The sequence below is a fragment of the Acipenser ruthenus genome, chromosome 5 (genome assembly GCF_902713425.1).
Source record: "Acipenser ruthenus chromosome 5, fAciRut3.2 maternal haplotype, whole genome shotgun sequence".
Classification (NCBI taxonomy): domain Eukaryota; kingdom Metazoa; phylum Chordata; class Actinopteri; order Acipenseriformes; family Acipenseridae; genus Acipenser; species Acipenser ruthenus.
Window position 1 is genome coordinate 55,151,147 of NC_081193.1, and position 22,447 is coordinate 55,173,593.

At 39.5% G+C, this 22,447-nt stretch overlaps 1 protein-coding gene across 3 annotated transcripts in view; it reads right to left on the bottom strand.

The window, feature by feature from the left end:
- Positions 1-555: 555 nt before the first annotated feature.
- The window catches only part of LOC117402959 (sorting nexin-9-like), a 152,473-nt gene continuing 130,581 nt past the window's right edge, over positions 556-22,447 (bottom strand). For all 3 annotated transcript variants that reach the window (XM_034004692.3, XM_034004695.3, XM_034004694.3), the window contains 2 exons: positions 22,141-22,232; positions 556-4,311 (listed from right to left, as the gene is read on the bottom strand). In XM_034004692.3, the coding sequence (XP_033860583.1) occupies positions 4,264-4,311; positions 22,141-22,232 (140 nt within the window). In that variant the 3' untranslated portion in view covers positions 556-4,263. The remainder of the gene's footprint in view (positions 4,312-22,140; positions 22,233-22,447) is intronic.

Below are 22,447 nucleotides of genomic sequence, written 5' to 3' on the forward strand. Positions count from 1 at the left end.
TATTTCAATTGATTTCGGCCCACCTCTGGAGCATCTGTCTGAAACTGGCCTTACATGCACCACGATTTCTAGTTCAAAGCTGAGTGACCACCAGTACCAGACTGATTTGGTCTGATTTGCTAATTATTATTTAGAAAAATATTCACACAAAAAAGTGAATTTTGAACAAAAATGTGTGTCAGAGATAGTCATTAGCCATAGACATCTAATCAAAAGATGTAATTTGCCATGTGTCTACTATTTCTATGGATTTCCTGCATTCCAGTGTGGGTAATGTCATTAATGCCTTAAGAAACACACAGTGGTCTTATTAAACACATTGAGACATGCTATGACAGTGCCCCCTGGAGCAAAGTGCCAATAATTCAATCATTGCTACTACAACATTTGTACATCTGTGAACTGGTCAAGTTACCATTTTGTTTTTTTTAACAGCCAGTATGCTGTATATATTTTAATATCTTGCTGTTGACAACTTAGTCTGTTTAGTACTATGCCTGCCAAAACTCAAGACAATGCAAAATGACAAAATAAATATTTAAATATTACAAAATATCAGATTGTTAAATTTAGTTTAATAGTCCTGTGCACACAAATGATGATATTTGAACATTTCAGATGTTACTGTAGATTTGACATTTTAAAATATAATATTGTAAATTAGAAAACAAGACTTTGGCTCAGGACACATAACTCTAATCGCAGTCAACTACCACACAGTGTCAAGCAAAAAGTGTACTTACTGTATGTCAGATTTAAACTTAATGCAAGATAAATAAACTGACATAATATTTGGACAACAAACAATAAAAAAAAACATGTTAGTAACTATCAATGATTTCTGGAATTGACATTGAATGACACTCAACAATCAAACGGGACACAAGTCAAATCTACAAAAGAAAAGAATAACAAGATTTGAAATTTGGGATTGTAATACCATGTATCTTTACTAAGAGGTTTATTGGGTTGGAAGAAATGCTAAATAATAAATAATAATAATACAAATAATTGGAAATAAATGACTACAGATTTATCAAATCACTTTGCACTACACATTAGTACACATGTAAAAACTATACTTACCATATGTGTTTCTGTTATTAATCCCCCTTTGTTTAGGCTTCCTAGTCATGCCATATAAATGTGTCCTGTCAAATGCCTCTTCTGTAGAATAAAACACGTAAATATACTTTCTAAACTTTACAATGTAATGTTTGCCAATCAATACAACATATCTTTCCAGCATAACCTGCAAACACAGCATATGCATAGCCATATAATGTACAGAAGTACTAATATAAACAAAATAATGCTTAAAAATTGCATCAACATGAATTTGTTTTATTTTTTCATATGAATGTGTAACTAGTGGCAGATACACCTGTGGCAAGGTAAATAGCTTGAAAAAAAAATGCATGGGAATATTTTGCACTTTAAACAAATATCATTTCCGATGTACAAATTACACAGAATGCCAGCTTAACTTAAATCAGACAAAGCTCTTCACAAGTTTTGGTTGTCGATTAATCTTTGGTACACATTTGGCGTCCTTCTTTCGAAGATCAACGCCTAATACTAAGCAAATGCAAATTCAGTAGTTCAGGACAAACACCAATCGCAAAATGTTTTAGTACAAATATTTATTGTGGAGAATGCGGAGTATGCGATTTTACAGAGAAGTATGTTGTATATACAGTACACATTAATTTGGCATCAAACCTAACTTCGTTTGAGGGCTCGCTGCCTGGCCTACTGGACGAGGCTGAGACCCCCAGAACGAACAAGCCGGTCTCAATGCCATGATTAATATTGAATATAGCCCACTTGAAGGTTTAGCCAACCTTTAACAAATGATCATCAGCACGCAGGAGAGGAAAACAAAACCCATTTTTGGGAAATAAACCTCTGGGACTCCATGGCTGATTCGATTGCCCTTCCTCCAGGCAGGCTACTAACATTTAAGAAAATACGTTGATGGTGATAGGTAGGCTAGCAGGGGGAGAAAGAGATTCTGATTGTTGAAGCCCTTTCAGGATTAGTGAAATTTGTGAGTTGCCGAGTGTAGAGCTGGGACGCTGAAAATGAGTTTGTAGAAAAACTGGATGCCGGAAATTGAAATTTTGATGGAGGAAACTCTTATAGCTTAAGGTATTTATAGTGCTAACAATCTTAATTAGCTAATGTGTAAATTGAATGATTCAATTTTTTTTTTTTTTTTTTTTTTGAACAAATGTTTTTTATTTATTTAAAGAGAAAAGAACAACATGGAACAATACATAACACAACATAATATAAAAACCCAAACACAAACCCCCCCCCCCCCCCCGTTGGTGCCCCCTTTCCTCTATGGATTCCATCCCACTGGGTCTTATAATAATGACCTGACAATGGTCGCAATGATTCAATTTGTTGATGCGGAGATTGGTGTCTGACCCTCCTCCCGAACTTTAATTATAAATTTCATTAAGTGATCACTTTTCTTCAGAAATGATGTAGATTTTTTTTTTTTAATACACTGCTGACTTCTTGTGTGGTCTAATTCATATTATAAAATATCCACTATCTGCAGTAACACTTTAAAATGGATCCTGACACAAAGCTGCTATTCAATTTTGACAGTAAACCCTAATTTACCCAACTGTCATCAGTTATATTTATCTACTGTATCACTTGGGTACTAATGTGTGTCCTGCAAAACGAATCGACCCCAAAGCAACATATTCATGATTTAATTCTGTGGGTGAAAGTGATACAATGCAAATAATGATTAAAATAATTGTAGCTAACACAATGGTTTCATACATTTTCTCTGCCATGCACATCCATTCAGTAGGTCTCAAAGGTGCAGTGTTGAAATTTTTTTTTTGGCAAATATCTGGTACACACTAGATTAAAGAAATATCTGTTTGCAAGCCATGCTTTTAGACTTGCACAATCTATTTTCATATAAATTAGTAAAAAAGTATATGGTCATTACAATGTGACATGGCAAACTTGACAAGTAGGGGCACCAAATGATGGGCAATCATCGGTCATAAAGGGTTAATATTGAATTACCTAATTTCACAGCACACATGTACCCTGCCAGGATAAGTCATACTGGATTTTGATGACATTGTAGAGCACTGGGGAATCACTCTGGCTTGCATCAACCACAGACAGTATATGTGTGTATACAGGGATTACTCCTAAAATAAGAGGCTGGTGCATAAGGTGGATTCCATGGTGCTCTAAAATGCTCTAAAAATATCCAGTGTAGGTACTGCTTGCTGAAATCAAACCCAAATCATTTGCTGTCTCTCTGGCATTTAATGGATTCAGTAGGTAAAAAAAATGAAGGATTTACAGGCATATTAATTTGTCATGAAGATGGCTGGTTTTGGAAGACCCCTTTTCAATTACTCTGTATTTGGAAAACAAAACCAACTGTGACAACAAAACAGTGCCTAAAAAGTGCCAGTGCCTTCATCTTCCCTAACCTTAGGGACATGTATTTAAAAAAAAACAAAAAAAAAAAACATGATTATTATGCAGACGTCACTTCCATTTTATTTGTATTTGTTTTATTAATCTCTTATAGTGTTTTTACATGGTGCAAAGCAAGTATCTCATGGTGGTTGAGTGTTGTAATTGTGGCAATAAGATCTGAATACTACACATATACTGGAATAAACTACAAAAACAACATGGATTAAAAAAAAAAAATAATCAATCCAAGATAATTTAATGAAAAAAGGCATTCATATATTGTTGGAATCAGGTTTCTATATGGTAATAAGGCATTTTGTGTTACACAAATCTGTCGATAGAAAAAAAAATAGTTTATGCCATTATTCTAAACATATTTTCAGATAAAATAAAAAATACCTGTATTTAAATTTTTCAGGGATGCCAACTTTTTTATGCTGGTCCAGGCCTCCCTTTACTTTTCAATGTTAAATAGTTGGCTTGTTTTCCCATGTTAAAATAATAGTATAGGCTAGAAAAAACATAATTAGCATGTATATACATTGTGTATAATTAAGCTGATTTATAATGTGTCTGTTGACAAAAATCACTTTATAGTATCAACATTATAATATAGAGGCTTCTCCCATTGAATACAAACCCATATGCATGCAACACCTAAGCAAATAACTCAATAACTTTGGGTTTTTTTCTTATAAAATGTGGCAATGACCAAGATAAAGTACATTACAGATGATAGGATTCACTGTACACTTATTCAAAGAAAGGATTTCTTCTGTTTGGTAGTCTTCTCTACATGGTGGTGAACCTACCGAGGGCCTGCCTCAGCTTCTCAGCAATCTAGAAAAGAAAAGACATCATTATCATATGCATACTCAGCAATATATTAAGTGCTAGCGTCATGTATTGTACATACTTGGAGTGCTTTGCCACTTATACCCAGTTAGTCTCTAGCTTCATAGCGTGTGGAACTGTAAACAAAATGTATAAATTGTTTAAAAGAACAAGTAAAATCAATTTCAACGAATTATGGTTTAGAAAGGATTTTATTTTCGCCTACACTGAAAACCAGTCTTTTTTTTTAAATAATGAAATTCAGGACAACCTGCTGATATGCTGTACCGCTGCCATGTGCAACATCACTATTGTCCTAAAGGTAATCTTCAGTGGCAATATAGTGCCTACAGCGTTTTATGGAAAATCAGCTGCAATCTCACTGCCTCCAGCACAAATGATAGACAAGGGAGTTGCACAGCAGTAATACAACAGCACAATGAAAATATTAAATATTATTATAAAACTAGACCTTTTAGTTTATAAAACCCAAGTGATACATTTAAGAAAAAGTATGCCCCCCGGCTGCTCCGTAATTCATTTTATGACATTCAAAAGAGACAAATCCTTGATTTCACATTAAACAGCCTCTCTTACAGTTCTGTAGGTGCATTTTGGTAACTTTCTAATCACTCTGGAGACAAGAATACAACCAAATGCAGCAATCACCTACAGTCCAGTATAAGTTAAATACTGTACTTTTTTTTTTACCAAGAAAAAATGTATGTTACAAAGCTTCAATAAATAAACCAAGCGATTAATCTAAGAGCCCTGACAAGCATCTTAGCTGTTTTGTTCTGCAACTTTAGTAATTTGTTTTACAAAAAATGAGCACATGATTTGAAAATGTATTATCCCTGTACATTTACAGATTGTCAAAGAGATGAAAGAAACATTTTTATGCTAGATCACATCCTCGCGACATGTGACACATTCATTTTATTACCATTACACAGCTTGTACTCAAGCATAATAGCTCCATCATTCTCCTTCTGATTGACGAGTGCTGAACACTGCCCAAGCTGTGTTTTTAAGTGAGTCCTGTCATGTCTTTCACTGTAACATCAGTATTATTGACAACCTGACTTTTTCAGCCCACAGTGGAATCTGCTCAAGGCAAGACTTAAAGACCAAGTGCACAGCAATGTGCCACTAATACCTATAGTTAATGGAACTTTTGTCACCAGACTGCACGCTTTAGCATTACAGAGGTAAAATAAATGACCACAAGAATAAAGAATCCAATAGAACAAATAAGTAGAATTATTATTGGAAGCTTAGGCTGATATTCATGGAAGGGATTATTGAATTATTGCTCTCTCTCTCTAGGATTACTGAATAACTGCTCATTAGATCATCCCTATATAAATCTCAGGTAAACTCACCCAGACGTTGCCGTCACAATCCCAGTTGTATTCTACAACTGCACCGCCAGATCAAAATACAGACACAGACAACACACAGATTTTTTTTTTTCTGCAGTCTTCGCTTCCCTATGCATCGCCAGGCTTTTGTTTACTGCAGGATTGTTACTGCATTGTTATATTTTCTGTGCTTGGTCTATTGGTTTATTCACGTGCTGGTTGTCTATGTGCGTTTGTTTGGGGAGTGTTGTTTGGGAGGCTCGCCATGCCTCTTTCAGCTTCATGTTGCCCGCCTTTTCCTCCGCCGTGCTTCGTGTTTTGTTATGCTTTTACTTGTTTGTACAGTCCTGAGCCTGTCGCCTCGGTGGCTCTCAACATTGAAAATACTGTTTATTTGTTATCAATGAACCATTCATTCAATTTGGTGCCATGACCAGGTGCTGAGATGTTTGGCCTTAGCATTGGAAGACAAGCGTAACATGCCACCAGTTCCATCAAAGCATTACACACAAAAGAAAACATTCCTCCATCCAGGAGAGCAACCACCAAGAAAATGAGTTAAAACCAAGCCTCGCCCTGGAAGTTGCTAGAGACTGGAAAATGCTGGCAGATGTTGGTCAACGGCTTATTTTTCCACCTGAGATTGCCACCACTAACCTTCGACCAGACATTGTCTTGTCGTCTGGATCAGCACGCCTTGTTCATCTGGTAGAGTTAACAGTACCATGGGAGGATGCTGTGGATGAGGCGTATGAGAGGAAGAAACTTCAGTATGCTCAACTAGCTGCTGAAGCGGAACAGTGAGGATGGAGAGTCTGCATTTAGCCAGTAGAGGTGGGTTGTCGAGGATTTGTGGCACACTCTACAACCCGGTTTCTTAGAGATGTCGGGTTCAGTGGCCAAGAGTTGCGTCACACAGTGAAGAACTTATCTGAAGCAGCAGAAAGGAGCAGCAACTGGCTGTGGTTGAGACTGAAAGATTCTGGCTGGGGATCTCAAGCACAACAGAAAGAAAGCAACGCTGATGTACAGGTAAGTAAGCTGGGCTGAGTTGAGTGGGGGATGGAGTGGGGTGATGCTGGGACTCCAGAATCACTGTCGTCCTCTTGAGGTGTCGTGGGCTAGTCCCCGAAACACCAAGGATGGAAGGTGCCCACTTGAAGACCCCAGATATGTACCCTACTTAGCTCAATCCAGGCGGTTGTCATGCTGATGCACTGGGGAGACCGCACTGTGGTTGATCCCCGGAGCCAGCATCGCAGCCGTTGTGTGTGCTGATGCATGGGGAGGCAAAATAAACTGATCCCTGGAGCCTGCATTACACTTCAGCCATCAACACCAGGCAGAAGGATATCTACATCATCAGATGGAAAGAAACACAAATGTTTCTGTCTGCATTAATTTGGTCTGTGCTGTTTGTTCTTGATAAATATGCATTAAAACACTGGTCACTTCATAAATAGACTGGATGCTGTCATGAACAATACTGTTTAACCCTCTCTGTGACCATAATAAGACCTTTAGCTAGACGCCTGAAGGAAGGGCGGTCCCTTTAGCCATAGATTCCCAGAGGTTTCATTTCCCCTACTAACTTGGTTAGGGTTTTTTTTGTTTTTCCTCTCCTGAGTGCTAACAGACAACGCTTGCATCAAAGCAAGCGAGCATAGGTGGGCTGAATGGCCTTTTCTCATTCTAGAATTTCTCATGTTTCTATAAGAAGCAACATTCTTCAAGATCCAACGTAAACTCATGATGAATTCCCTATCCCCAACAAGACCCTATTCCCCCCTTTGCTTCATACAATACAGGCTGGAAATCCTAGCTCCATTTTTGTTCAGCTTACGATCTTTCCTGCCACATCGAGTCTTCCGATCAGTTCCTGGTCTTCATCACACATGTCATGAAAAAACTTCACCTCCAGCTATCTACAATCAATTCAACCTAAGACTATCACCGGACTACCAGAAGCATCCTTATTATGTGGAATTCAAAAATTCTCACCCAATCCTACCACCTTCAAACATGTTATCTACACTAATTTCTAAGATGAGAAATGTTTTTTTTTTCCCTTACACGGACCTCCTCATGGAAACTTCATGCATGATAGCTTCTTTTTTTTTGGGGGGGGGGGGGGGGGGGGGGGGGAGAACTGGTGGATTCGCATGCTATTCTTAAATCAATCCAGCAATAAATCTTTGATCAGTGACGTCTACATGACAGAGACTTACTATCTTCTCCTTCTCCATCGTCCAAAGTGGAATGTCTTCAACAAGGAGTCCATATTCACTACCATAAGATTCCTTCAACCTTTTGCCCTACAACTCCATCTACAAGTTTAGCTTACACCTTAGCCAAGACTTTTAATAATTCTCCCCAAGACCCTTTGTTCGTAACAGAAACAAATAAACCAGTAACTCGATCATGTTTTTCAATCCACCTATCCAGCCTATTACTTCACGCAGGTTTCTATTCCACAATTTTTTCAGGCCATTCTTTCAGGATTGATGCAGCCACTTCAGCAGGCAAAGCTGGACTTTCCCATCCATGATCAAACTCCTTGGCAGATGGGCCTCCAGTGTTGTAGAACGGTACATTAGAACTGCTCCAGAAGACATAGCTGTTACTCAACTAGCTACACGTCAACAGCGTTTGGGGGGGTTGAGTATATTTTATTCATTTATTTTGTTTATTCCTGCACTTAAGTGGAGTTGGGGGATCCGCTCAGTCTTGACTTTCTGGGGGGAAGGACGTGGCTTTGTCACGGCCCACCCTGCTGATCCTGGCATCGTCAGATCAGTTCCTCTTTCAGAGGGTGGTGGCTCATTCTACTCCCTTTAACAGACAGGACAAGCGGCCAAATAGTCCTTAAATCACCTCTCTCCATACCCATACAAGCAGTCATGATCCTGACATTGAATTCCAGTAAATTATACTTAATATGAATTCCTTTCACTTTTTAGGTCTCATATTTTCCTTTAAGAAAGACTAACACATTATGGTAAACAAGTATTTGTTTTTTTTAACAGCATTTTGTAACAGTTGCTATGGCTTCTACATATTGTTTTTATTTCACCCCTTCCTATCAAGCATAATCATAATCCAAGAAAAAAATCTGCAATTTATTTCCTTTACAAGGACTCTTAACAGAAGCTTTGATAATTTGGCTCACCACTTCCTGCTTTTCCAATGACTCATGTGTTAAGCATTGTGGTGATGGCCCAAGGTCTGATGTTAGGTGTTAGAAGCAGACATGAACAGAAGTTGTAGATTGCAATCCAAAACACTTGTTTTATTATTAAGCAAATAATCAGTGAACACAAACAAAAGAAGAACTTCAAACACCATTATAACTATTTACAAAAGAAAAACAAACATCCTAATGCAGGACTGAAGAATTCACTTAGTCAGGTTTCAATAGCATAACCCTCTCTCTCTCCCTCTCCATGTTCTGCCTTATATATCTGCTCAGGTAGCCCCTCCCATGGATTAACACTAGAACCGCCGCAGTTATACTCATACCTAAAACCACCGCTGACAGTCATTATGACGGTACATTTTAAATCAATATTAAAATGCAAGACAAACTGTCAGATACAACTCAGACGTTTTTATTAAAGCACATCATACCAAACATCTGCACTGCCGAAACACTGTATTTAAATGAACAATTAGACATAAAAGGGTTTATTTTCTAACTTACTACATATAAAACACTACTTCAAAAAATGAAAAACTATAATAAAATAAACATTTCAAAAGAAACTAGTGTGTAAACAGGTATATGCACATACAAAACTGTAAAAATGAAAGTAGTTTTTAATTTAAAACAAAAGTAACATATGTTTTCTCTTGCGTGTGTGCAACTCGGTACAGCACAGAATCCAGGTTGAGCTGCTGCAGCCTGCTGCTTTGCAGTTTTCTGATCGAAATGTTTCTGCTGAAGCGCTGTGGCTAGCTTCAAGATGAAATCTCTGCTACTGATATTTTCCCTGGTGCATTCATTATACAAAACGAAATAATTGATGTCTGCCAGGTCCAGTAGAGACAACAACAGGCTTGTATATAGAAATAAAATATTGTAGATTATATTCAAAATAAAAACATGTATTGTAAAAGGCAGTTTATCTGTTTATCTGAATTACAGTAAAACAGAGGGCTTAACAATTCCCAAAATGGCGGTTCACTAGACAATGACGCCCCACACAAACATGGCGCCGCTCAGGACTCGCTGTTACAAATTCATATAAAAACTTTACAAGGTTTTTCCAAAGGTAAGTTTTATTTTACCTCATAAAAATAGAACATAGCCTTGCTACACTTCTAATCATCAACCCTATCTAGAATAGTTTAAAGTTAGAAGTAATTAAATAATTTAATTTACTGTTGTAGCCTACTATTTTACTACTTATCACCGTCAGCATATCTCTCTGAAAATGTGCACCTTTTCAGGGAGATAACTGTCAAGCATTTAGCATGTCCTTTAAACAAGTATGCTTTTCTTTCTCATAGATGTCAACCAGCAGAACATCATTTGTACAACAACAGGTAAGTAAGAACATAAGAAAGTTTACAAAAGGAGAGGAGGCCATTCAGCACATCTTGCTTGTTTGGTTGTTAGTAGCTTATTGATCCCAGAATCTCATCAAGCAGCTTCTTGAAGGATCCCAGGGTGTCAGCTTCAACAACATTACTGGGGAGTTGGTTCCAGACCCTCACACTTCCCTGTGTAAAAAAGTGCCTCCTATTTTCTTTTCTGAATGCCCCTTTATCTAATCTCTGTTTGTGACCCCTGGTCCTTGTTTCTTTTTTCAGGTCAAAAAAGTCCCCTGGGTCGACATTGTCTATACCTTTTAGGATTTTGAATGTTTGAATCAGATCACCGCGTAGTCTTCTTTGTTTAAGACTGAATAGATTCAATTATTTTAGCCTGTCTGCATACAACATGCCTTTTAAACCCGGGATAATTCTGGTTGCTCTTCTTTGCACTCTTTCTAGAGCAGCAATATCCTTTTTGTAACGAGGTGACCAGAACTGAACACAATATTCTAGATGAGTTCTTACTAATGCATTGTAAAGTTTTAACATTACTTCCCTTGATTTAAATTCAACACTTCTCACAATATATCCGAGCAATATATTGTTGGCCTTTTTTATAGCTTCCCCACATTGTCTAGATGAAGACATTTCTGAGTCAACATAGACTCCTAGGTTTTTTCATGGTTCCCTTCAATTTCAGTATCTTCCATATGATATTTATAATGCACATTTGTATTGCCTGCATGCAATACTTTACAGTTTTCTCTATTAAATGTCATTTGCCATGTGTCTGCCCAGTTCTGAATGCTGTCTAGATCATTTTGAATGACCTTTGCTGCTGCAACAGTGTTTGCCACTCCTCCTATTTTTGTGTAGTCTGCAAATTTAACAAGTTTGCTTACTATACCAGAATCTAAATCATTAATGTAGATTAGGAATAGCAGAGGACCTAATACTTAGGGGTCTACTTAAATCGCGGTAAATTTACGTATTTTTCACAGGTATGTTGCGGAATAAAATTAGGATTTTGTGGACATGTTTAAATATTAAATAAACCTAAGTAGACAGTATTTCAGAACACTATCAAGCCTAAAAATAGTGGTACTTGCTTCCTTACTAAAACAGAGTGCTGGCATTTGTTAAAGGCGAGTATGCAGCATCCCCCTGCAGTTGACTTGCCCATACATTGAGACTGCACGTCTGCATCCAATGAATTGGTTGGAAGTTAAGGCAAAGCTTTGCCAAGTTATACAGATGTGGAAATCGATTAGAAACAGCCCAAAAACTCGGTTACACAAGGGCATCTGGCATACTTTAATAAAGTCAATGTATGCAGCACGTTCGTTGTCATGTTATTTGTCCCATCCAATTTATTTTATTAGTACCGAGTCAAAACAAAGAAGACGTGACTATTCGGGTCTAAAATTCCAACTGTAAGCAGCAGGTTGAAGTGAGGTGGCTGTGCTGGATCGTTTTAGTACTGATTTAACTTGCAGACAGGAATACTTCTTGTCTGCGCTGACTTTCCAGTTTGGTTTCTGAAAGCTGTTTATTTTACGTTCTGTTCAGCAGCCTCTGAAGCAGCCTTTTGTTTAATGTGTGATTCTGAAGCTAAATAGCGATCGATCGTATTTTCTCCAAATACACATTAAGATATGGAAAACAATTACCTCAGTCTGCATGTAGTTTCTTTGGGAAATATCTTAAAACGATCATCAGCCGAAATATACTTTGCTTTTTTTGTCATCCATTTCTACTATTTCCCCTCCAATGCTGAAAACTAGATTTTAGCAACCTAAATCAAAACAATTCAGCACCAACTTTGTCCCGCCCCACAGTACAGGTCACATAAAAGCAGTAAAGACGCACTGGTAGGCTGATTAAAACTTTGTCATTTGAATAGTAAACGTTAACTGCTTTGGAGAATTTATTTTGTAAACTTGTTACTTATGGACATTTTTTGTTTGTTTGTTTTTTGCTTAAGTGCAATGCACACAGGACGGCAAAGGAATAAAAAAGGGCAGAAGGAAGACACGTAGTTTGCGTCACTTGCATTGTGCAGTAGTTCCTTTAAACAAGTTTTCTTTTTTTTTCCTCGTCGTACTTGTTTGTATGCATTGGCCCCTAAGAGGTGAATTTCGCGGTGACCCCTCAATTTCACGATTTCCGCGAAATCGCGATTTAGGTAGGTCCCTACTAATACTGATCCCTGTGGTACACCACTGGTTACCTCACTCCATTTTGAGGTTTCTCCTCTAATCAGTACTTTCTGTTTTCTACATGTTAACCACTCCCTAATCCATGTGCATGCATTTCCTTGAATCCCTACTGCGTTCAGTTTGAGAATTAATCTTTTATGCAGGACTTTGTCAAAAGCTTTCTGGAAATCTAAATAAACCATGTTGTATGCTTTGCAATTATCCATTGTCAATGTTGCACCCTCAAAAAAGTCAAGCAGGTTAGTTAGACACGATCTCCCTTTCCTAAAACCATGCCGACTGTCTCCCAGGATATTGTTACCATATAGGTAATTTTCCATTTGAGATCTTATTATAGTTTCCATAAGTTTACATATAATAGAAGTTAGGCTTATTGGTCTGTAGTTACCTGGTTCGGCTTTGTCTCCCTTTTTGCGGATCGGTATTACGTTTGCAGTACATTTATTTCTATTGTTTCACCAGTTACCATGACGTTACATGTTATCAAGGTTTGCGTTCACAGTCAGAGGTTCTTATTTCAGTTCTTGTTTTAATACAAAAGGAAGTCCTATGTTAAAAACTTTTATTTGTGCTTGTTTTCTTTTGTTTTTCACTTATGGGATGGGGCTTGCTCCATCACATTTACCCTTCCTCAAGGTCTTGTGTTCCTTGGGAATACGAGAAAGGAAGTCCGCAATCTGATCCAGGCCTATACTTGACCTCAAAAGAAAATGGTTGCAGACTCAAATACCATCGAGTAATTCGGGCATTTAAATATTTCATTTTGCGCAGACATTGCAGTGCTCGATGGTCCTTCTCTAACAGAAATGTTCAGCCCAATAAATAGTATCGCAGTGAGTCAAGTGCCCACTTTAATCACCAAACATTCTTTCTGCATGGTAGAATAGTTAAGTTCGCTAGGAAACATCTTTCTGCCGATGTAGAGTACAGGCCGCAAAAGTTTCTGCTCACCCTGTAGTAAGGACTGCTCCCAATCCAACTCCAGATGCATCCATCTGAACCACGAATGGTTGGTCAAAATCTGGGCTCTGTAATACAGGGTCTTGACACAAAGCTTCCTTCAACTGAAGGAATGCTTGCTCATAGGCCTCATTCCATTTGACCTTATTGGGGCTGGATTTCTTTGTCAGATCCGTCAACACTGCAGCTTCAGCTGAGAACCCCGGAATAAACCATTGGTACCAGACAGCCAGTCCTAAAAAAGAATGCACCTGTTTCTTGATTACTGGTGCAGAACAGTGCTGAATCGCCTGTACCTTCGCCATCTGGGGACGAAGCACCCCGTTATCCAGATGGTATCCGAGGTAGATGGTCTCCTGCTTTGGAAGACACATTTATTTGAGTTAACAGTTAATCCTGCCTGCTGCAACTTTTGGTTGACACATTTTAGATGACGCAGGTGATCTTCCCAGCTCTGACTGAAGATGATGATGTCATCTAGGTAATCTGTAGAGAAGGTTTCAGTTCACCGTAGCACTTGATTCATCAGTCTTTGGAAAGTGGCAGGAGCACCCTGCAAACCAAAAGGCATCACAGTGAACTGGAAATGTACAAATGGAAATCTGTAATCTCTTTTGAGTCTGGTGCCATTGGTACCTGCCAGTACCCTTTACACAGGTCAAGGGCACTTATGTACTATGCCTTCCCAAGTTTCTCCACCATCTCGTCGATTTGGGACATGGGGATGGTCAAAGTTGGTGACGGAGTTTGATTTTATGGAAGTCTATACAGACAATGGGACTGCTCCATTCGCTGATGGATTCTTCTCTAACTCCCAAAGATAACATCAACTCCACTTCGACTTTAAGTATTGGGAGTAACATTTCTGATACTCTATAGGGCCACTGGCTCATTGGACCGCTATCCTTCAGGTATATTTATGTTGAATCAGGTCAGTGTATCTGAGCTTTTCTTGGAATACTTCAGGGTTCAGACAATACCTTATCTCATCCTGCTGTTCTACAGTCAAGTGGCTTAAGTCTCAACTTTCAGGTTAAGGAAAATAGTTATTCTTCCTCCTTTTCATCCTCCACAGCCCTGATGAACATATGTTGGCTCGCTTTGTGCTCTTCGTGTGGTAGGTTTGCCTTCTTTTGGCGATCTGGCATAAAGATTTCATAAGTGAGGGGACCCATTCGGCTCAATACTTCATAAAGGCCTTGCCGCTTGGCTAAAAGTTACTGTCCTTGGTGGGTAGCACGAGTACAACTTGCTGTCCTGGGTTAAAAGACCGCGATCAGGCTGCCTTATCATACCAGGCCTTTTGGTGTCTTTTTGCCTCCTCAAGGTTCTCTTGCCAAGGCAGACATCCTCTCCAACTGATCTCAAATCTTCAGAACATATGCTGCGACATTCAGGCTTTCTGTTTTCTTGGATTCCCTTCAAAAGATCCAGGTGACCTCTCACTTGCCTGCCATACAGCAGCTCATAGGGAGAAATTCCTGTTGACACCTGGGGAACTTCACGGTAGGAAAATAGCAAGTATGGAATCCATTGGTCCCAATCCAAGCCGGTATCTGCAAAAAACTTGCTCATCATATTCTTTAGCATTTGGTTAAAACACTCTACCAGCCCGTCTGTCTGGGGATGGTAAGGTGTGGTCTTTATAGCCTTAATTCCCAGCAACTTGTAAACCTGCTTTAACAGCTTAGACCTAAAGTTGGTTCCCTGGTCGGTAAGTATTTCTTTTGGTATGCCTACTCTAGAGAACAGCTGTAATAAGGCTGTAGCCACCTGCCTAGCCTTCACATTTCTCATTGGGAAAGCCTGTGGGTAACGTGTAGCATAGTCACAAATTACCAGAACAAACCTGTTGCCTAATCTGCTTCTTTCCAGGGGCTCTATCACATCCATGCCAATTCTCTCAAATGGAGCATCAAGTACAGGAAGGGATATCAGGGGAGCTTTTCCTGGCCTCCCTCCTCCTCATGCTAATTGACATTCTGAGCATGTCTTTAAATATTTAATCACGTCAGTGTACAGCCCTGGCCAAAAAAATCTACTTTGGTGTACCAAATCTACAAGAATTGGTATAGCCTGGACAATTATTATAGAGTAGGATAATTCTTGTACCACACCCACAGTTACTAGTAAAGTTTGATCTTGTATAACCAAATACACATCTGCTGTGGGGTAAGCTTGTTCTTCTCCATTGACACACCTAATGCCATTCTCTTGGAACAAAGGTATCCCATACTAATGTCTGAGAGCTTCCTGTATCTAACAAGGCTTGGACAGTTTTATTAACAGAAATCTGTAATAACTGCTCTAAACCAGTTTCCATTTTTCCTGGCAGACTAGGCACATAGCTAAAATTAGCTGTCTTGGGTTTCCTCAAAGGGCAATTAGGTTTAATATGACCTTCTTGTCCACAGTTATAACACACTATTTTGCTCTTACTAGGTTTAACAGTTGCATTGGGATACTTTTTCACTTTAACATAACCAACACCTTCCCCAAACCCCTCAGACTTACCCTGGCTGGGCATGCTGGTCCCTTGGGTGTAGTGGTAGGTCTTCTGTCCTCTACGTGCCGACACAAAAATCTCAGCCAGCCTGGCAGCTTCCAGGGCTGAAGAGGGATTGTGCTCCTTAATCCAAATGTACACCTCTGGGTTGACAATCCTCGGGAACTGCTCCACGATGATAATTTCTCTGATCTCCTGTTTTCTGGTTGTATCCATTTACAATACAATTCCAGCAGATGGACATAAAGTTCTTTGGGAGTTTCGCCTGACAAAACATTCATGGACCAAAAACACTTTTGTTGACCACATTAAATTCATATTTGTTTAATATAGCTTCCTTTACTTTATCATAGTCCATGGTTTCCTCAGTGTTCATGGCTACAAACAGATTGCGGGCTTTGCCCAATGCACAGGCTGTCACTATGCGCGCAAAAAGTGATCAGATACTGCTCAATATCATCTGACTCCTCCAGCTTAGGCAGTATCTGTTCCCTCCAGCCCATAAATGGCCCTTTGCCTAGCTCGGCAGACTGCTCAGGTCCAGAAAAGGAACTGGCTCTGCCGGCCCTATCTTCCTCTGTCCTGGTTTGGCCCGTTAGCTTTACCTCTTCTTGGAGTTCTATGAACTGGTGCTACATCATCTTCCATCATTATCCCAGATTAGCTCCTTCACGTTCCACCTTTTCCTCCCTCCACTGCTGCATTTCAAAGTATGATTTAAATATACCGGCAAGCTCCAGCACCAGTGGGTCTGCTGCTGCTGGACATGGATTGCTGTTGAGCTGTCCTCTGCTGCTGTCGCCTCACCTTCACTCTCCTCTGGCCGCTCATCACGAGAACGTTTTGGGGTCATGACTTTAGCTCAGGTCTCTCCTTGTTCCAATCGAAAGTCACTTCTGCTCAGAACAGTCTCACATGCTGCTCCTGTGGGCCACTGGCCAAATCCCACCACTGCCAACAAATGTGGTGATGGTCCAGGGTCTGATGTTAGGTGTAAGCAGGAAGCAGACAGGAACAGAAGTTGCAGATTGCAATCCAAAATATTTATTTTATTATTAAGCAAACGTGAAGGATACTACGTAGTAGTTAGAGATACAGTACTTTTGCTTTAAGAAATCTAGAAAGTTCTATGCAAATTAACAGTTCGCCTGGCCAATTAAATTGTTGAGTTCTGTAATGGCTAGCCTATTGGAATATAACATTATGGGAAGAAGAGTGGAGTCAGACTGAGAAGAAGGATGGAGATAAGATGGCGGATTAAGTGTGTCACATGGAAAGTGTAGAGGTGTGCTAAAAAATAAATTAGCTAGTTTTTTCTTTTATAAAAAGAGAAAACAGTCGCTGTTTGAGGACTTTATAATTGTGTTCTTTTCCGATGCTGAACTGAAATTGTGTCTTTTTGCGTTTGTTTTATTATTTTTGGAAGAAAGACTGTGTGGGTCGAGTTCTTTCGTGAAAAGTGAACCGGAACTGAGTAATGCTGGGTTAATGAAGAGGCCGACTTGAGCTTTTTCCTGGACAAAACCAAGGGCTGAGCAAAGCGCAGGTCTTGCCAGCAGTGAGTCATTGTCAAAGAAAGGCGCTTCATGAAAACATAGACATTCAAAACATAGAAAGTAATTTGTTTTATAGCACACTAAAGCACACTAATCTTGTCCATCCTGTAGCTGGCCTGCAACTTTAAAAAAAATTAGTCGTTTATCTGTTAACAAAAACAAAACTTAAGTTCTGGATGAAAGAAATGTCTGGTCTGAAACGGGCAGAATACAGCTAAAACAAATACAGATGTAGAAAACGCTATTTTTTGTGAGTGAGAGGTACTGTCAAGAGTGGATGTGGACTGAAGCATATCAACCTTTGCATGTCAAGAGTGGATGTGGACTGAAGCAATCAACCTTCGCATGTCAAGAGTAGTGTTAAACTTTTAGGTGTTTTGGACAGTTTTTTTGTAAGAAGAGTGTTAGGACTGTTAAGCTTGTTCAAAGGAGCTGCAGTGTATCTCCTGATTCATCCTTGCCCTGCCAACCCAGTGACATACTCTCAGACGTTTCCTGGATCCTCATTGATGAAAGTCCTGATGTGAAAATCTTTAGCAATTTAAAAAGAATCAGTTTGTGTTATAAGTGCATTGAGCCAGTATTAAGACTTATTTTCTGCAAATTGAAGTACTGTGCTGAAGTAACACTGTTTGAAAGGCAAAGCATATTTATCAGTATTGCAAACTTTTTTTTTTATTTAAGAACATATGAACATAAGAAAGGATGCAAACGAGAGGAGGCCATTTGGCCCATCTTGCTTGTTTGGTTGTTAGTAGTTTACTGATCCCAGGATCTCATCAAGCAGCTTCTTGAAGGATCCCAGGGTGTCAGCTTCAACAACATTACTGGCGAGTTGTTTCCAGACTCCCACAATTCTCTGTGTAAAAAAGTGTGTCTATTTTCTGTTCTGAATGCCCCTTTATCTAATCTCCATTTGTGACCCATGGTCCTTGTTTCTTTTTGCAGGTCGAAAAAGTCCCCTGGGTCGACATTGTCAATACCATTTAGAATTTTGAATGCTTGAATCAGATCGCAGCTTAGTCTTCTTTGTTCAAGACTGAATAGATTCAATTCTTTTAGCCTGTCTGCATACGACATGCCTTTTAAACCCGGGATAATTCTGGTCGCTGTTCTTTGCACTCTTTCTAGAGCAGCAATATCCTTTTTGTAGCGAGGTGACCAAAACTGAACACAATATTCTAGATGAGGTCTTACTAATGCATTGTAACGTTTTAACATTACTTCCCTTGATTTATATTCAACACTTTTCACTATATATCCAAGCATCTTGTTGGCCTTTTTTTTATAGCTTCCCCACGTTGTCTAGAAGACATTTCTGAGTCAACATAAACTCCCTTTCAAGTAGGGAATATTAACCATTACAAAATGGGTGTTTCCCTTTAAGACACCCAAACTGAAAACTCTATACCAAAGATTCTCCCTAGAGCAGGGTGGTGCTGCTGAGGCTCCGCCCCGCAACCATAAACAGCAGTGACCCCTACAATCATCGCCATTTTCTTTTTTCAGCCATGCTGATTACTCCTGAGACAGAAGTGTATCTTTCTTCTCTATATACCTATTGTTAGCGCTTCTAAGCTTGCTTTTATATATATATATATATATATATATATATATATATATATATATATATATATATATATATATATATATATTTACAGAATCGCTGAAGTAAAATATTATTTCAAGCTGTTTCTGTTATTAGTCTGTGCTGGTTACATCCCATGTCTTGTGTGCCGTGGGAAGCCTGCGGCTCGATTAGCTGTTCCTTCCCGGGATCCTAGTACATTAGATTGACTCGCTCCAGTTGGAGTATATAAAAAAATATTTTTTTTCTGTAAATTTTATTGTGTATTTATTACATGTAAATAAATATAAGAATATTTTGTGGACCGTGTGGTTTCGCTTTCGTTTCCACCGGTGTGTATATATGTTTTTCTGTTTTTCATTCTTACAAAGTAAGTATCGAAAAATTCCGAGTAGCTATTGTAGGCATTCCTAATAGCAGCTTGATGCTGTTTTAGTCCTGCTTCTGCAGTGCAATTACAAAGGCTTTTTGAAGCAGGCTTTTTCTATTTTCGTGCACGAATTTAGAATTAGCCAGTGGCTGACTCGCAGGTGGGCACCCCTGTTGATTCACCACATGCAGTAACTGCAACTTGTCGCCCCCGATCCTTAGGGACCGAGGTTACTGTTTCGGTGCAGGCTGCTGCTGGTTTGGTGTTCACACTGACTACGCAGTTTAGCCAGTGGCTGACTTGCATGTGGGCATCCCTGCTAACGTACCACTTACAGTAACTGTGATGTATCGCCCCCGATCTGGCTTGCGAGTTTGAGGTTACTGCTTCGGTACCGAGCGTCTGTACCGAGTGCATCGAGTCGACACCGAATGTCGGTGCAGAGAGAGTACTGTGTCAGCACTGAGTACACATGTAGGTACCGAGCGTCGGGAACAAATGACGTATCTGCACTGAGTGTCAGTACCGAGTGCCTAGTGCACCAAGTGCAGTGTGCAGGTACTAATATATAGTACCAAAAAAATTCCACTTTTTAGCATACTGCACACTATTGCACAGCATTTAACATGTCTAGGTTCCATGCATGTACCTCTTGCAAGACCAAGCCGTCCGCACAGGATGGTCACAGAGTGCATTGTGTGCCTCAGACCGAACATGCGCCGAAGGTTTCAACAGACATCACTTTGTGTGATATCTGTGCATCGTTCATGAAACGTACTCTTGAGAACTGAGTAGCATGTCACTCTAGGGAACGATCCTTCAGGCCTGCGCAGCGCTTGGCATTGCAGCGCTCCACCAGTGAAGCTGGCCCTCCTTCTCGTGGTCCTGTCAAGAAAGACGGTAGGAGTTGAGCCAGGAAGAGCCCTGTATCTAGCTCTACCTCTCGTTCCTTAACCCTTTGCAGTCCATTTATTAATTGCGCGTCAGGCACGTCAGGTCTAATTAATTTTCACACGCGCAGTTAATTTTAGACGCGTTGTTTAAAAGTATTTTTTTCCACAGTCAAACGGGTTTAAATGGCCCTGCATATCAACAAAGCACTCACTGGGGCTCCCGAGTGGCGCATCCAGTAAAGGCGCTCCTCGCAGGATGTGCCCTATAGCCTGGAGATCGCTGGTTCGAATCCAGGCTATGTCACAGCTGACTGTGACCGAGAGTTCCTAGGGGGCGGCGCACAATTGGCTGAGCGCTGCCCGGGTAGGGAGGGCTTAGGTCGGCAGGGGAATCCACGGCTCACCGCGCATCAGCGACCCCTGTGGCCGATAGGGCGCCTGTGGCTCTGCAGCGGAGCCGCCAGATCTGTGTTGTCCTCCGGCACTATAGGTCTGGTAGCATTGGTGTTTGAAAGGCAGGATCATGAAAATAAGGAATTTATAATCCCGCCAAGTCATTTTGACTGCCTTTTACATACATGTTTTTATTTTGAATATAACCTGCAATATTTTACAATATTCAATAGTGAAAGCTGAGAAAGAATCTAATTATTCTCATCTCCCTTCATACGTCAGTTGCCATCGGGACTGTTGACAAGAAAAAAACGGAGACTGTGGATTTCTACAATGACACAAAGTACGGAGCGGACGTTTTAGACCAGAAAGCCGGTTCTTGCCAGTGGCCAGTTGCTGTATTTTACAATGTACTGGACCTATAAGCCATCAATTCCTTCATTTTGTACAAAGAATGCACCGGGGAAAAGATCAGTAGGAGAGATTTCATCTTGAAGCTAGCCACAGAGCTTTGGCAGAAACATTTCAATCAGAAAACTGCAAAGCAGCATACAAATGCAGCTCAACCTGGATTGAGTCCTGCACCCAGTGACACACGCAAGAGAAAATAATGCCAAGTAGCTAAATGCAATAAAAATAAAACTTCTGATATCTGTGCCCAATGTGAAAGAGCAGTATGTGGTAAATGCACAGGAAAAGTTGAGAAGCGTGTGTGGATTGTGCTACTTAGGGTGCTACTTTGAAGTCTGTTTCCCTGAAAGCGCATTCACGTTACGTAATGGGAATTCAGTTATTTTCTTTTTTTAGGTTACTTTTTAAAAAAATTAATTGTTTTTTCACAGTTTTGTATGTACATATACCTGTTTACACACTAGTTTCTTTTGAAATGTTTATTTTATTATAGTTTTTCATTTTTTGAAGTAGTGCTTTATATGTGGTAAGTCAGAAAATAAACCCTTTTATGTTTAACTGTTCATTTAAATACAGTGTTTCGGCTGTGCAGATGTTTGACATGATGTGCTTGAATAAAACTTTTGAGTTGTATCCGATAGTTTGTCTTTCATTTTAATATTGAGGTTGTTTAAACCGTCATAATGACTGCCGGCGGCGGTTCTAGGTATGAGTATAACCACTGCAGTTCGAGTGTTAATTATGTGGTAGGCTAGTTCATTCAGAATATTGTTTTTATTAAGCACAATATCAAAGGAATAGGGTGTGCACATGGTGTATCGAGCTTGAGGGTGCATAACACAGCTCTGTGCACATCCTTCATTAGCATATTTAATTTGTTAAGGGTAGATTGAAATTTACCCTGGCTTTTTCAGATTCCCTAAACTTTGCATGACTTGCAGGATCATGTACTAGTGGCTTCAGGACAGACACAGTGCTGACAGCCACAATGACAACAAAATCACAAATAAATAGGATAGGAAAGGAGGAATTATCTTACTGTTTCATAAAATTTGACTTGCTGTTCCAGGTAGAGCTGCATCACTCTGTTATAGTCATAAATGCGATTACTGTGGAAGTGGTTCATTTCAGCTGAAATTGAAGTAGCAGAAGAAATAGGTTACATCTTTGGAGCAGATGCATAAATAAATAATAGTAGGATGATGAATCAAATAAATATTAGATCTTATATTGACTAGGATGTTATCTGAGCGGTGTCCTGATTAGAATGAACAACTTAAGCACTACAGTAGGTACCCATTTCACATAATGTTTCATAACATTCTCTAAACTTATTGACACCCTCA